Consider the following 16255-nt stretch of genomic DNA (forward strand, 5'->3'; position numbering starts at 1 on the left):
TGGGACTGTGTTTTATTATGCCGAAAGCCTACTGCGCCTCGGTCATGATGAGTTTATTGGCTTTTCGGTGGTGCGTTTTGCACATGGCTAGCTTGGATGGATGGACGTTTTTCCTTCGGTGGAATGAAGAGGAGGGTGGTGCGTGTGAAATGGGTTCACTTTCACCTAGTTTCGGACCAGCGTGCGCTGAAGCGGCGAGGTCGACAAACTTTTCCTTTCGAAGAAGGGGTGTTGGAAGATTGCGGAATTTAGACGATGTTGGGTGGAGGATTTTTGGCCGATTTCTCAGCCTCGTGGAACAAGTTATTTTTCGTGGAAACTCTCGCCCACTGCTGAAGGATGAATGACCCATCTCGGTCAATATCCTATTCAAAAAAGGAAATTCTCGTGAACTGGACTTGAGAGTTCGGTGTCTACTAATTTCGGAAACAGGCAGACAGTTATGAAGGTATGATGTGCCTAAAGTAGAAATGTATTGATCAACACCAAACTTCTAGGAGAGCCAATTTAACCAATCTTTATAGATTTCGATCTCAATTTTTTTTGCCAATTAAGGAAACATTTTGTACCCATTGGAACATATAATAAATCAACATTTTGTATCCATTGGAACATACAATACAATCATACAACAAGTCAACATTGGAAATAAAATAAACTTAGCCGCTCGGGATCAGAGAGATATAAGTGCCAAAATGATCAATTTTGAGTTAACATGACTTTTTTATAAATGAGAATAGCAGTTATTGATTTAGTGAAATAATGATATTTTAATTCGAACAACACTACTGTACAGGTTTAAAGTCTTTATTTTCAGTATTATAAAAGTTATGGCACATCAAAGTTGAAACATATTTTTTGAAATTCTTAACTAATTTCAATACGATTTTGCAAATTTCTTCCAAACCTTGTTAATTGAGTGCAGAAAAGTGTTTATGATTGATTGATATTAGAAAAAAATCTATTTTTTTTTTAATTTAAAACTTCTTGAATTCGAAAAATATATGACAAATCGAAGATTGAAGCGCGTTTATCAAAATTATAATAAAAGCGCTTGTGCACTGATTTAAAGCGTTTCAATTGTGCGTCTTTCAAATCCGCGAACATATTTATAAATATAAATTTTGCCAGATAAAGTGTTCTAGTTGAAGATATTAACGATTTTCTCTCTTAAAAAAAGTTTTAAAAACAATGTTTGAGCAACTCATCCAAAGATATAAAAAAACACATATTTAAGCTTGGTTCTCTGAAGACTCTCAAATCTCTTTGATAAAATAAAAAAATAAAAAATCAATAAATATTGTTTATAATTTGTAAAGTCTAATTAAGCTGGCTCTTAAAACGTTTGGTTTTTTTACAAGTTGCTATTTTTGGATCAAATTTGTGCTGTATGATGTCCTTTAACGGAAAAAATATCCTCTGTTCAGGTAATTTTTGTTATAAATTCTTGAAAAAAAAATGATTGTGAAGAGCTCTAAAATCTTTCCATCAATATTTACAGTGACGGACAAAACTTAAACACCACTTCTCATAAAATTCGAATCAAGTTCCAATACCTTCTGTCGGTTGAAAAATCAACGTTGTTTTATTTTTTAATGCAAAATAATTAACCTCACAAACAACATCAAACATTTTTTAAGTTTTTAAGAAATCCCTTAATTAATGGACCTTATAACTAAATAGAAAATTTTAAATCACTTTTTTTTGACAAACTCTAACAATCGATCATTTTTATGGTTTAATCTTCGTTTTTCCATGATATTCAACTTACAATGCTGTTACAATACTGTTCAAATGGTATATGAGGAATAGGAATAGGGAATAGGGTGACAAGGTGGACGCAATGAAGCAGTAAAATTCCACCTTTTGGTTCGTAAAGTCAGTCGTCCACTTTGGTGTCCAAAACCTAGCCACAAATTGTCAAAAGGATTCAAGACGAGGCTTGAATACCGTTGTTGGTTTGGATCATTTTAATCGAAAAATACATTTTTTTTCGTAATTGAACATACTACGTTCACCGTAGTGGCTATTAGATAGAAAATGATACCAGTCCTAATCGATTGTGAAAGTTTGTCAATGCTAAGGTAATCGTGACGTGTTTCAAATTTTTTATTTTGTTATAGGGTACTTCAATTTTAGGACTTCCTAAAAACTTGTGAAGTATGTGATATTGTTTGTGGGATTGATTACTATGCATTAAAAATAATTTCATAGATTTTTCACTCCTAAAGTAGGTATTGGAGCTTGATTCGATTTCAGTGAGAAGCGGCCTCAAAATTTTGTCCGTCACTGTATGTACATATGTAGGTAAAATGGGTCAATCTGAGCTATCTTTTAAAAAGTCTCTCAGTATTGTTCATATATTAGTGCAAAATTGAAATAAAGTTGAGAAAATTTGGACTGCATACATCAATGTCCTAAGTAATTCTCAATTTTTGAAAAGTGAAAATTTGATATTTTAGAACATTTGGGGGCAGGGAAATAGAAATTAAATTTTGTTCCATCAATTTCCTTATATTCAAAAATAATTGTTAATAATTCTTTTAGAAAATAAAAAAAAAACTTCTGGTTCTGGTTCTGTCTTGAAAAAATCTTCGTCCACTTTAAGATTACGTTCATATAAATTTATGTGGAGAAAAAAGGTTTTACATTTTCATGAATTAAACAGTAAAAACCAGAAAAAAAACTTTGATATTTTTATCTCAACATTATCTCCGCCAAAAAATTGATATAAAAATCATTTAAAAAATGTATCATTTTTCATGTTCTTAAGCATAGAAGGTGTAAGAGGATGTTTTTATCAGCTTACCAGCCTCAGACAGCTCAAAATAATCTCCCTAAACTACAATAAAGGCTTTTGGTAAATAAATCAGTACCGGCATCTGGTTCACCCGCATATCATTACATTTAAAAGTAATTAAGTAAGTTATTCAAAATCCCCTGAGTGAAGCAATGCACTCGTTAAAAGAGCAGTTAAAATATTCCAGTATATGACATCCGGCATCTCTCAAATGCTAACAGCTGTCAAAACTTAACAAAAAAACATCTAAATTATCTTCCTCAAACAACAGTAGTTTTTTATCTGAAAACAAACTAATCGTTTCCTGTTTTTCCAAAATCCCAAATACCCCGCTAATCAACCTGCTCCACCGAAATATCCTTGAAGCGGTTAACGCTATTCATCAACCAGTGACCTCTTCACCGGTTACTGAACTCGACGGCAGAGATCTATCACCTTCCTTCTTGATAGCAACTCGTAGAAAAATCTCCGTTCCGATATTGACCGATTCAAACTGGCTGGCTAAGAAGCAGCGAAAACGGTGATTGTTGTGGCTAGTGGGTAATCCATTTCAGTTCCTGATTCCGCTCTCGACGACTACTCGTCCTTGACAGTATCGAAAACCCTGAACAGGTTCGTAGCCCCATCGTGCCAATCTACGAATCTCCTTTTTCTTATCTCGCGCAAATAAAACCCGAAAACACAGTTAGGTTTGGTGACCGAATCGTGCGTTCTGTTCCGTTTCGTTTCGTTCCGTTCATTCACTCGCATGCGCTGGCTAGGTCGATCGGTCAGTTCCCCGACGACGACACCATATCGCCAAATCAGGAAGAACATTGATGGCTGCTGCAGTTTATGTCAACATCAAGCCGTACGGCAGCGGGGTGAACGTATCGTGAATGCCAAGGTATTGTGCGAGGGACAATAAAATCCCCCTTGCAAATCATCATCATCGTTCTGACTCTGCTGCTGCAATAATAGCGGTAGTACGGTAGTATATCATCGCTTCTCCCAACAACGCGCTCGCGGTGTGTCACACGACAGCCCGTTGATCCGCTAAGCGTCAACGTCCCATTTCAAGTTCAGCATATGCACTTGAAATCGGCTGTTTACAATATATCATACCGCCGGGCTGAGCGGGTCGCGGATTCAACTCTCCCCTCGCTCAATCTGTCAGATGGCTCTTGGTTTGCTCTAGCTAGAGCATTCGTTCTCCTCTCCCGAAAGACATTTGGTGGAGAATGATCCCACGCGCTTTGAGTCAACGTTCTCGCGAGTTTCGGCCCGGTCTCTCATTTTCCCCTCGCAGTTCTGTGACCCGGTCTGCTTGTGGAGGCAATATCCATCCCTGAACCCACCATCCGAGATAGAACATTACGGCCTTCGTTGACCGATTCTGGGGTGCAACCACACGCATTCTTTAGCGGTTCTTGAACACCTCTCCCCACAACACAGATTAGGTATTAAGATTACCCGAAATGCGATGTGTCAAAAAATTCATCGCAGTGGGCGATGACCGAGCGACCAAGAGACCGACCGATGAACGAACGAACGAGGCCACTCTCGTTGTGCCATTCTTCTTCGGCAACGGTGCTGCAGACATTTAGGCGTTTTTATGCTAGCGCGCGCCAAGAGAAGATGGGGTTTTGCGATGATCTACCCACCCCACTACACATATGGCAGAATAAGGAAGAGAAAATCAAGGGCAATGGCTCTTACACTCTCCCCATGGTAGTGTACTTTTTTCTTGAACCTGATGGGAAGAAAAGAAATTAAACCCACTTCAATGTGGAGCTGAGAACGATAACCGTAGAAAAAAAATGAGAGGGAGGAAGTTCTGGTTTGGTTCTGAATTCGATTCGAACCCGTAGCAGGAAGGGAAACAATTGGAAGTTCGACAAGTTCAAGTTCAGCTTGTTTGTTGAACCCGACCCGAGCGATTGAACGACCGAAAGTAATTTCCCCGGAAATGACAGATTGGGTGACGATTTCGAATGACTAATCTGTTTGGTTCGGTTGACAGTTACTACTTAGTTGATTGGGTTTAAGTTGATGAGCATTAGGGTATTATAGAGGAGCACCGGCGTAAACATCGCATACAGTAGGCCGGAGAGCAACTTCTATGGCTCTTCGAGTTTGCTTGCTTAGCTCGTCGCTTTGACGCTAACGAGTTAGTGTGGCAGGCTGGCTGGTTGGCTGACTGTCGAACGAAGCCGGTCGCGCTGTGCCATGGATGGAATTGGATGGAAGAGAAAGGTCAACGACTCGCGGCTACGAGGGCAATGGCTTAGCGCGCTCACTCGGCCTGACTGAATGCCTGCCTGCTATAGAGTGTACGCTCGCTACAGCCTGCCTGTTCGTTCGCTCGCTCAATCCGCGAATGAATGGAAGGGCAATGCACTGGTGACCGTGTACAGCGACTCGTTTACTGCAGCGTTTTTGGAGAGTTCACTACCAATTGGATGTGAAGTGAAAATTTCCATCCGATTTTCTCCTGATCCAGTCTCTTGTTTGTGCCTATCTCAAATTTATTTGTTGACTTTTTTTATCTCATTTCACCAAACCCGCTCTATTAGATTGTTTTCGGTACCATCAACAAATTGATTGAGGTAGGTGGAAAGCGAAAGTTTTTTTTTCGATTACTTTCTAGTTGCTTTTGACAGATTAGAACATGAAATTTACCTCTCATTATGAATTGTTAGAAGTGTCATATTTAAATTCTTTTTCGATTAGTTTCGTTTGAAGTTTTAATTGAACATAACATACAGTCCTGTTGAAAGTACTTTATTTTTACAGTACAACATACCTATGTTAAGATCCGGTTCTCCCTTGGAGCTGCTGGCGACACTGTTATCCATTATTACTGGTGGTTTCGGTGGGGCAGGAGCTGGAATGCCCCCGGAATGTGCTTGGTGATGCATAGCAACGGAAGATCCTGCTTGATGGTGATGATGCAGGTTCATCGGGGGATTCCCGGATGGGGAAGAAGAAACTGGATGAGGATACCGCATGCTTTCTTCCGGTTTTTGAACCATCATGACCGGTCCCTTCGGGAATTGATGGTGAAGATGATGAGGCTGTGACAGCACCATAGAAGACTGTTGGTGATGCATCTGAAGGTAATCCCCTGGTCCCGACCCTGCCCCAAGGATAGGTTTTTGCTGTGGAGAGTTCTCCAACGCTATATTCTTCATGCTATTGATTATTTTGGGATGATTGGTATATGTTGGTTGCACTACTGTAAACTCTTTCGGTGGACGGACTTCTTCGATTCTTCCCACTGTGGTACTATTAGGAATGCACGGTTCTCCAGACGCCATGCGGTAACTTATCACTGGCGTCTGGGACTGGGAACACTTTGGAACCTGTACCACACTCATCGTGTTTTCTTTAATAACCGAGTTTTGATAAGACACGTCTGACAGCATAATTCCCTCTTATTACTCCAATATAACCCCAACAATGGAAACACTCATTGGTATACACTTGATTAATAATTTCCGTTTAATAACAACACAAAAGCTCTTAGAACACAATAAATTTCAATTTCCACAACAAACCCACACAATTTTGGAAATCGTATCGGGGTAAAATCCCAATAACAGGAAGCACTTGGTATTTTTCCAGCATCCAGTTGTAATAAGTTGCATATAATTCACTCTCTAAAAATATGTTTTAATCCTCTGTTAGCGATCCGTTGACAAAATATTTCGCACTCGTGCGCGCCTCATCGAAGTAACCCGCGACGAACAACCGAAAACATCGACCGCCGATATGCGAGCGATATCGTCAAATAAAACCACACGCCGAAACGTGGAGTGGACCCACCGCTGTTTGAAATTCCCTTCGAAAAACAGTCGACGTACGGTAGAGGAAAATTCATCGCCGCAGAGAGCGAGAGCTAGGAAACGATCAACACGGAGAGAGAAGCTTCGCCGTCAAACAAGAGACAGGCGAAACCAATGAAAGGAAAATTTGTACTGCTGCCGGTCGAGCCTACCCTTCTCATCTAAGCAAAGCCGCCGCCGCATCGAAGCATCATAATATCAAACACCACCCCACCACCCATCGTCGCTTCGTCCTCTCTTGAGCTCACGACAAAACGCCGCGGCAACCAAACCAGTCAACGAGAGCAACAACAACGTTGGCTGAAAATTGAAGGTCATGTGGTGGGGAGGGAGGAACTCCCGATCGACGACTCGACTCAGCACAAAATGTGTGAACGGAGGAAAAGAGTCGGTACGTAGGTATGTAAATAAACAGCTAGTAGGTGCCCAAAATAAGAAAATCGTTGCTCCCGCAAGAGAGAGGGAGAGTAAGAGCGCGAAAGATTTTCTTCCGGATATATTGAAAAGGTAACCTTTAGGCTCTCCGCTCGAACACGTTCCTGTTCGTCAAGTAGAAATCATACGAATGGTGGAAAAACTGTTTACACTTCTCTCAACAACAATCGTAGGAAGGAAGAATATTCTGTGGGGGGAAAATGCATCCAAGCAAGCTTCACGACTTTTCGCCGGTTTCTCGGGAAGAACTTGTTGGTATAAAGAATAGCCTACTATCATCGTTCCGTCCCGTCCCGGTCGGTGGGTAATAAGAACGTTCCAGAATGTTTTTTTTTCGGTTTTGGCTGACCGGTTTTTCTTTGGGGAAACTTGGGCCGAGTGAGTAAGTGTGTGCTGTAAGAACTTTTCCTCTGTGTTCTGCGTTTTGATGGTTCCCTTCGAATCCAGTTTCTCTTTAGGACATTCTTTAACCCTCATCCGCATTAGAGCGTCAACTCGACACTATTGCAAGTTTGAATGCTTGCAACTTTTTTCAGAAGCTTCAAAAACAAAAATTTCTTTGGGGACCGTAAATGAATTCAAAAGTTCTTTAATATTGCATCTTTACTTTTTTGATGGTCGAACCCTGGAAACCTGGACAAAATAACTCCCTTTTCCGACTTAGAGTGTCAATTTGACACTCCAAAGTGAAATCTATCTAAGTTGTTTTAATTATAATTAATTTCATATGAAACTTATATCAATAGAAACCTTGTAATGTCAGAAAAATATGTTTAAAACATTCGTTGTAATCGGTTAGATATGAAAAGAGTGATAACGATTTTAGCTTGGAGTGTCAAATTGACACTCCCAAGTCTGATAAGGGTAACGAAACCTACTGCGGATGAGGGTTAAAGCTATGTTCGAAAATTGATGTACGGATATCCTCATTCAAAATTCGGATTCAAACATGCATTTGCATTTTTCTTTGTTTTCTGCAGGGTTTTTAAGCTCATTCATGTTTTTGGACATTTAAGATAAATAACGAAAGTTTCGGTTAAAACCAGATTGCATAGAGAATTTCACACAAAAAAATAATTTGATTAAAAGTTTTCTTAGGTTTGCCACCCTACAGATTCAAATGCCTGTACCTTTCGTTTTCGGTAACACGCTCGAAAATCTTGTTTTGCCAAAATCCAATAAACGGTTTTTTTTCATCTATTTTTTTTTATTACTTACACAATTTTCAACAAGTTTTGAAAATTTTCAGTCATTTTTCGTTATATTCTATCGCGTTTTAGAGACAATAATATTTTTTTTTGATATGTTAGAATGCGTCTTATTTTTATCATATTTGTTATTTTTGTCGTTTTGCATTTTTTTTGTTGTTTCTAGTTTGTTCGTATTTGTTTATGAGTTTTAAGAAACTTTTACGGTTTTCGTCATTTTTGAGTACTTTCTAATATTTTTTTTAAATTATTTTTCGTTATTGTTGTTAAATCTTATCAACATACAAGAACGTTAAAACAAAATGATGATGGTAGAGGTAATTTTATTTATAAAAAAACGTACGGGGCCTGTATTTAGAAAAATCCTGAACAACTACATATATGTGAGGAAACGAATGGGTCACAAGTCAAATATTTATCCCGTGACTATGATATAATCCCGTCCCTGGTCTTGATGTTGTATGGAACGAAATACCTATTCCTATTTGGAAAGATGGAGAGATCTTTTGATATAATTGGAATCTTTTTTTTTTTTTATTACAAATCATTTATGTCAATTATGCTTGTGTTTCAAATTTGAACGAAATTGCTCAGACAATTTAATTGTGTTTCATTTTGATTTTTTATTGGATCCCCAGGAGTCGTTCAGTAAATGTATTATCTCACTTGTCAAACGGTTATTGGGGACCAATTTTTATGAAAATCGCCTCAAGATTGTTAGAGTTGTGTCATGTGTTTTGTGTTTTTTGTGTTGTTCATTGTGATTTTGTTATTGATACTCCCATATGAACCATCCATAACACGGTGTACCGAATTCCTCGTCAAAAGGATCGTTACAAATGAAGCATTTTCATTTTCATATTAATGTATGTAAATCTAAGCGAAAATCTATCGAGGGATGACTACTAGCATCTCAATCGAAAATCGACATTGTAATATAAGACTGGAGAAATACTCACTCAAGGTCAGAAACAGAGTTCATTAACAAACAGCAGACATAAAATCGGACCTAGAACATATTTGAATCATTACCATTGTACGTATACTATGTAGTTGTTATTAACGCTTATGTTGGCATAACTCTGAAACAAGAGTACCAATCAAAGGTTTATTTTAGTTGATTACACTACTGTTAACCATGCGTAGGATATTTTGAAAGATTCTTGAAGAAACAATCGTACATAAGATATATTTATCTAAAAAAGTGAAAACTCCACCAGCCGAAATGGTGAAAATTTGATTACAAACGTGTGAAAGGAAACTCAACCTGAAAGTGAAGGCCTTTTCCCAAGAAAGTTGTGATCTTTCATCTGTTTATATTTACGATAGAGCCATTCGCGGATCGGCTAAACTGTATGCGACGAAAATTGTCATTGGAAAAGCCCTAGCTGGCTAATCCATGAACCTCACAAAAGTCATACAACTCCAAACGGGGAAAGACCTCCCGGTGACACCGCGAGCTGCGCCAGCAGCATAGAGATAGGAAAAAGTGGCTTGCTTCCACGGCCCCGGTCACTGACTGCCGCAAACGGACAACCGGTGTCAGTGCCCTCTAATCTGGGTACAATTTCTCGAAATGTGAATGTACGCAGATCGGTGGTACCCGGCCATCGTCGTCTTCGTCATCATCATCGCAGGAGACATTGACTTTTCTGTAGCTCTAACTCTCCGAGACTCCGCGACTTCGACTTTTCTCGACTTGAGCGCCATCCATAGAAAGGCATGCTTTGATGGGTTCGTTCATTGCCTTCTTCGTTCGTCAGTCATAGAAGAGCCTTTCCAAAACTTCAACAAATATCCCACCCGAAAAGAGGTGAAACTACTAAGCTAGGGAGAACTATGTTCAGGCGAAAAGAGAAAACTTGACGCTCAACTCATCAAAGCTGAAATTTTGCATTATTACTTCAGCCAGCCCAAAGACGCCACACAAAAGTGCATTTATCGCTCTCGGTTTCTCTCTATCTCTTTTATGCTACCCTCTCATACTTTCGTTCATTCGCCCAATGCAATGTAAATATGCTGTCAGGGAAATGGTTCATGAACAAAAAGCCGCATCGCTAAACGACAACAATGGGGATTGGTAAAAGCACACAAAAAGAAGAAACGTGTTCGAGAATAAGCAGCGCAAAGAGAAGATCATAAAAGTAAATAAACTTTGGTACATTAACCCATCGACCGACCGTGTGCGCGCCAAGCTCCAACTCAGTTTGCGCGGAGAGGCATCGCGTTTTCATGCGATCATGCCTTGAACCGACTTCTTGTGCCGATGCCGATCGACGAAGCTACTCCACGCGAGCTGGGAAAAAATAAAACATAAAAACCAACTTGCTCGCAATCCTAAGTAAATCCAACTGGGCAGCGCAATGAGCGAAAGAAACTTCGCGCACACACTGAAACCGCGGAGCCCTCTACTGTTGGGAAAACAAAATCAGCGAACATTAAAAAGAAAACTGGCAATTTTCAACTCGTGCAGGGCAGCTTAAGATACCGATCAGGTCCAAGATGCGCTTTTCCTCTCGGTTTTATTCACCGAGGCAAGAAAGTGCAACAACAACAACTGCACCAGAAAGTCGACATTGGGCAGGTTGTTACAACCGGCCAATGGAATTGCATCCATAAAACACCACCGTAATGCCGCCGATAAGGAAAAGTGAAGTGGCATCCATATAGAAACAAACTCATCGGCACATCATTTCATTGGCAGTGACGACGACGACAATGACCAAGACGGCAACTATTTAGCGCCCAGGTTGACAATGATCTTTTCAGGAAGATTGTTTCACTTGCACTTGCCTGGCGATGCAATCGGGGGGAGCTCGATGATGATGATATAATAATAGTAGGCGATGGGATGTGGGAACAAGAATGTTCGAGCATGTTATCAATCAGGATAGTTAGATTCTTTAAGTATACTACTCCGTTGTTTGCATATTTATAAAACTAACCAAAAAATATTAAAAATATTAAAATATAAAAGAAATTCCACAGAAATGTATGGACAAACTTTTAAATATTAGTTTTTTGATAAAACTTCTTATTTTAAAATTCTGGACGGAAGTTTTTCCTACAAGATGTGCCATATCCGTGGGATGTTTCTTTAAATATATACCTGTGGGTTCACCCAAGCAACCAAAAGTCGCATGCCATGGTCGCCGAAAAAACATCTGTGTTTTGACGCGAAAAATTCTGACTTTCTGTGATTCTTCCCGAAAATTCTGTGATGGATTTCTGTGATGCTTTTTTCATTAATTTCATTCAAAAGTCATGTCAAATTATGTCTTTTTACATTTCACTTGAGAAAAATTAATTAACATTATCAGTTTTATCATAATTTTCCAATTAAAAGATAATCATCCAAAATTCATATTTAAAAAAAATTAACTTTTAAAAAAATGTTTTAAATTTTAAAACTCTGTGAAATCTGTGAATAAATCAAAAATTCTGTTTTCTGTGACACAGGTTCTGTGATGAAATTATAGATTTTTCTTTGATTTCGGCAACATTGCTCATAACACGAAAAAGTTACTCAGAAACTTCCATCGTCTTCTGAAAGACTGAAGCATTAAAAATGGAATTTCAATGCACCTTTTATGCGACATCTTCTTAAAGGCAATCATAGTGTCTGCTATGCTCTTTTTAACGAACCAATGAGATCACATCAGGAACCTTTAGGAGAATTTCAAGCGATTTGTCAAATCATTCTGTCATTTCTGTCGTTTTTTTCAGATTGTTTACATCGGCAGAACATTGCACAGTGGGGATTTTTGATCAAAAAAGGTACCTATTTCTGTGACGATCGCCTTAACTGTACGAAATTCTGAAAAAGTATCATTTCTTATGCAAAAAACCACGAGGAATCGAATGGTCTACACCGTTTTCTGATAAAATGACTCTGAATGCCTCATTTTGCCCGATTTCCCCTATTTTTTGGGATGTAAAGGTATAATTTCGATTATAGCAATCTACCTTGCAACAAAAAAGTCATATAAATCATACTTATTTATGTAAAAATGTCGACTGAATCGATTGGTGTACTCCATTTTTTGATTCTACTACGACAAGAGGCTCATTTTGCCTCTTTTCCCCTAAACTCAAGAAATTTTTCAAAGAAATGCAGTCAAACAAAGTGTAATCCAAAAATATTTCATCAGGAAAGGTTATTTTTGGTAGATTTATTTATCCTCTAGCTAATCGTGTCGCTATTTTGCATTATAATGAATAAAAACGGATAAATATTCCCAACTTTCCCTAGCTTTTTTAAATTTGTGCATAAATTTCACTGTAACAATCGAGCAATTCACAAACCAAATGCAAAAATCAAATGATTTAATGTAAAATTTGTCGCTGAATCGAGTGGTGTACACCGCTTAGTTCGCAGCTTACGAAAATAGCCGCAATCGCCCCGATTTCCCATAAAATATGTATGTTGTATGTTGAAAAAAAAACATTATAACATGTGACTATGCATCCGAAAATGCACAAAAGTGATTGAAACAGGTGTCAAATTCATTGTTGAATCAAATGATGTACACCGCTTAGTGTTAAGTTGACGAGGAGAGTCTCAATCACCCCGGTTTCCCCTAAATTCACGCAATTTCTTAGAAAATACATTGTTACAAACGAGAATTTAATTTAACAAATGCAAAAAAAAACATTGAATCGAGTGTAAAACTTATTGCTGAGCCAAATGATGTACACCGCTAAGCGTGAAGTTGACGAGAAGAGCCAAAACCACCCCGATTTCCCCTAAATTCATGCCATTTCTGCGAAGAAAAACATGAAGCTAGCATTTTACTAATGCTAACACCTCTAGCCCACAGAAAGAGTACTTTGTATGCCGTGACCGAGACTCGATTTCATGACCTCTGGCTTAGAAGACTGAAACGCTGTCCTCTAGCCACGGTCGGCGACCTGGAGAGCAGTGGTTCAATTCCCGAAGTGTAAGTAGCTTTGTTATTAAATCTGTGAAAAAGCTACATTAAAATCAATAAAATAAACCTAGATAGACTAGCAATCTAGCAATCTGTCATCTGGTTTTCAGAGCAATGTATCAACCGTTTTTGTTCACGGCTTCAGTACGACCTGAGAATCCATTGCTGAGTGGTTAGCAGTATTGGTCTAGAAGTTACACTCAAAAAAGCACATGGTTTTTTGAATTTTTTGCTGTAAAATGCTTTTGCTGATCTTCTTCGAACAATTGCTAAGAGTGAAGTGGCTTAGTTGTGAAAATCTTGGGGTCCTGTGAAGAGTTTGAATAGTGAGCGGCGTCAAAGGGATGTTCTGTCTACGGAAAATATTTCGAGATATTTTTGTATTTTTTTTTTTTTGTCAACTTGACAGCCAATATTCCATAGAACGTTACTAAATAGTGTTTGGTTGATTCATTTCTTTCTATATAAACAAGTTCTAGGTTATTGAAATATTTATAAAAATTATGGAAACATAAATGTCACTCTGTATATTGGTATATTTTTGAATTTCAGTTTCATTATTCCACAAATGTATAAGAGGATGGGTAAAAAATATTAATGATTCAAGCAAATAGTTCGAAAAAAAAAGTCAAATGAAATGTTGACTTAAATAATGAGAATTCCACAATGTAGGTCGACCATTTGCAACATTTTTAGGTCGTATTAGGCAAATGCTCAAAACGAATAAGTAGCTAATCATATTTCGATATGACTATTCTTACCTATATTTTATTTAAAAAAAAACGATAAAATTTGCTTCATCGCATAGAAAAAAGATTTCTGCTCATGTGCTCATATGATTGATTCACTTCCTCGATAGTTGTTAACGTATTATTTTTTCAATCAATATTTTTAAAACTTTAATCCACCTTCAATCGCTCAAGAGTTATCTCTTACCTCTTATTATAAACCTTCATGTACATTCATACTTTGGACTAGTCGAAAAATCTTACCTGAAATGAAAAGAAAAAAATAGGTTAAAAATATTGGATGACATTGGTGTGACATTACAAAAGCTAGATTTTACATTAATTCATGTGTTCTAACCAAGGCGTCAATATGTTCGACCGACTCTTTAACAGTGATGAAAAACCTTTAAAAAAGTTAACTCATTTTTGAAGCCTAATAACTTCTTTCTCATCTCGAATCGAAATGCAGTTATTGGATGATGAAAAATTGGATTTTCATGTTTCTCCCGAACAAAATGTCTCAAAATCCCATACAAACTTGAGACTCATTGAGCGACCCCTTTCCGTGATCCGATCTGGCCCAAATTTGGCATGAGAATCAATTTAAGCCTGCAACGCATAAAACTTCTCAGGTTTTGAATTTCCTATACAGTTTGGGGCAGTCTAATGAGTATGAGTTTTCGTGAAAAAGATTCATGAATCCCCTTTTCCCCCGCACTGCTCTACTACCTTCACTTTCGTCAGGAATGACGGAAACTTGACAGGGTTTCTCCCTTGCCAGCTTTAAATGAATTCGGTAGCACTTCAATATGTTGATGTTAAGCTGTGCGTACAACTTCTCAACACTGTCTTTTATAAAATAACTGTCAAGTTTTTTCACTTTTTCTTTTACTATTACTCTATGACTGACAGTCTTCAGTCCAGTTCTTGCCCTAATCTAATTTTTGGGTTGGTTCTAATTTGTGTTTTAAGTTTCCGAATTTTTAAATTTATCCAATATGAAAAAAAGATACATCCTAGATGAAATAGCGCGTAAAGTTATAAATCTTAGTATTCTCACTATTATTCTTGAAAATTTATCTGCATGCTTGGCAGAAATATATTTGAAGGAAAAAAATTATTTTTGAGGTTTATCTCATTAACTTACTTAGTTGAGATTCACTGAAAACTTTCCAAAAAATGTTTGAAATTATTTCCAAATCGGCTTTCCGATCAGTTGCAATGAAATAATTACGGAACAAGTTTTCTGAAAGAACCCCAACTGAAATAATAAGCAGCAAGAGCTCAAAATTATTATCTGAACAGAGCGTGATAACATTGTTCTGATCCAGTGCGCATGTGGGCTAATAATCAGTGCCAATAAAGTGGAACATAGAACAATCATGCAACAAAATAAGCCCAAACGAAGCGAAAAATCAAGAACGAAAGTTCCTGGAAAATTATATAGCACACACACAAAGTGTATGTATGTGCAAAAAAAAAATAAAAATAAAAGTATGGATGATCAAGGAAGAACGAAACAATGAGCATGAGCAGCGCAATGGCCGATCGATCGACAGAACGCGATCGCCAGAATGGTGTACGAACTTACTTTTAAAAAATGTACATTCTAAATCAGAAAACAACAACCCAGAACGCCGCCGTCATGATCCAAAAAGCACTCCTCCAAAGTGAGTAAGTAAGTAAGTGAAAAAGTATAAGCACAGCGTTTGATGAGCCGGAGAATAAATGTATATCTTACCAAACCAAAGTTGGCTTTGATTCTTGGCTGCTTAAGACTTTATTTTCCTTTCTTGCTTCCATCTGTGCCTTCCTTCGATTGGCTTGGCAAAACCTTGAATTGTTGGGCGCAAAAAACAAAAACGAAACGTGATTTGCCCAAGTAGCATGAAATACCAAGGTCGTAGCCCTATCGCATCGGGTTGGATTGGTGGAACACTGAAACACTTTGGGAGGATCGGATTTTCCCTGTGTTTTCTTTCATTGCCCACAAATACATTTTCACGCCAGACTTCAAGAGCTGTGTGCTGTTTGTTTCAATAAGTGTTGGTATTCCTAACTAGCTTCCCACCTACCTTCTTCGGAATGGTTTTTGTTCGCTGTGAGTAGCTGACTACTTTCACGGTTAGTTCATTCACTTGGTCGGGGTACATGCCAAGTGAAATTGTTTTCTGCGAAATTTTGGAGCAAAAATCATTTTTTTAAATGTCAGTGTGAATAAAAACTATTAATGTTAAATCTCTTATCCCTGATTTAAAAAATTACACATTCCGTTAGATTGATTGGTTAAATTTCTAGTTTTATTCAGCATATATCGGTCATCTAT

General features: G+C 37.9%; 1 protein-coding gene across 2 annotated transcripts in view; it reads right to left on the reverse strand.

The window, feature by feature from the left end:
* The window catches only part of LOC129749726 (ecdysone-inducible protein E75-like), a 172188-nt gene that overhangs the window by 100686 nt on the left and 55247 nt on the right, over nt 1–16255 (reverse strand). The window contains exon 1 of one of the 2 annotated variants that reach the window (XM_055744781.1): nt 5586–6564. The exons of the other annotated variant lie outside the window; for it this stretch is intronic. Within the exon in view, the coding sequence (XP_055600756.1) occupies nt 5586–6207 (622 nt within the window). The 5' untranslated portion in view covers nt 6208–6564. Of the gene's footprint in view, nt 1–5585; nt 6565–16255 lie in introns of those variants that run through there. 2 annotated transcript variants of the gene reach the window in all.

This window comes from Uranotaenia lowii, chromosome 2 (genome assembly GCF_029784155.1).
Source record: "Uranotaenia lowii strain MFRU-FL chromosome 2, ASM2978415v1, whole genome shotgun sequence".
NCBI lineage: Eukaryota > Metazoa > Arthropoda > Insecta > Diptera > Culicidae > Uranotaenia > Uranotaenia lowii.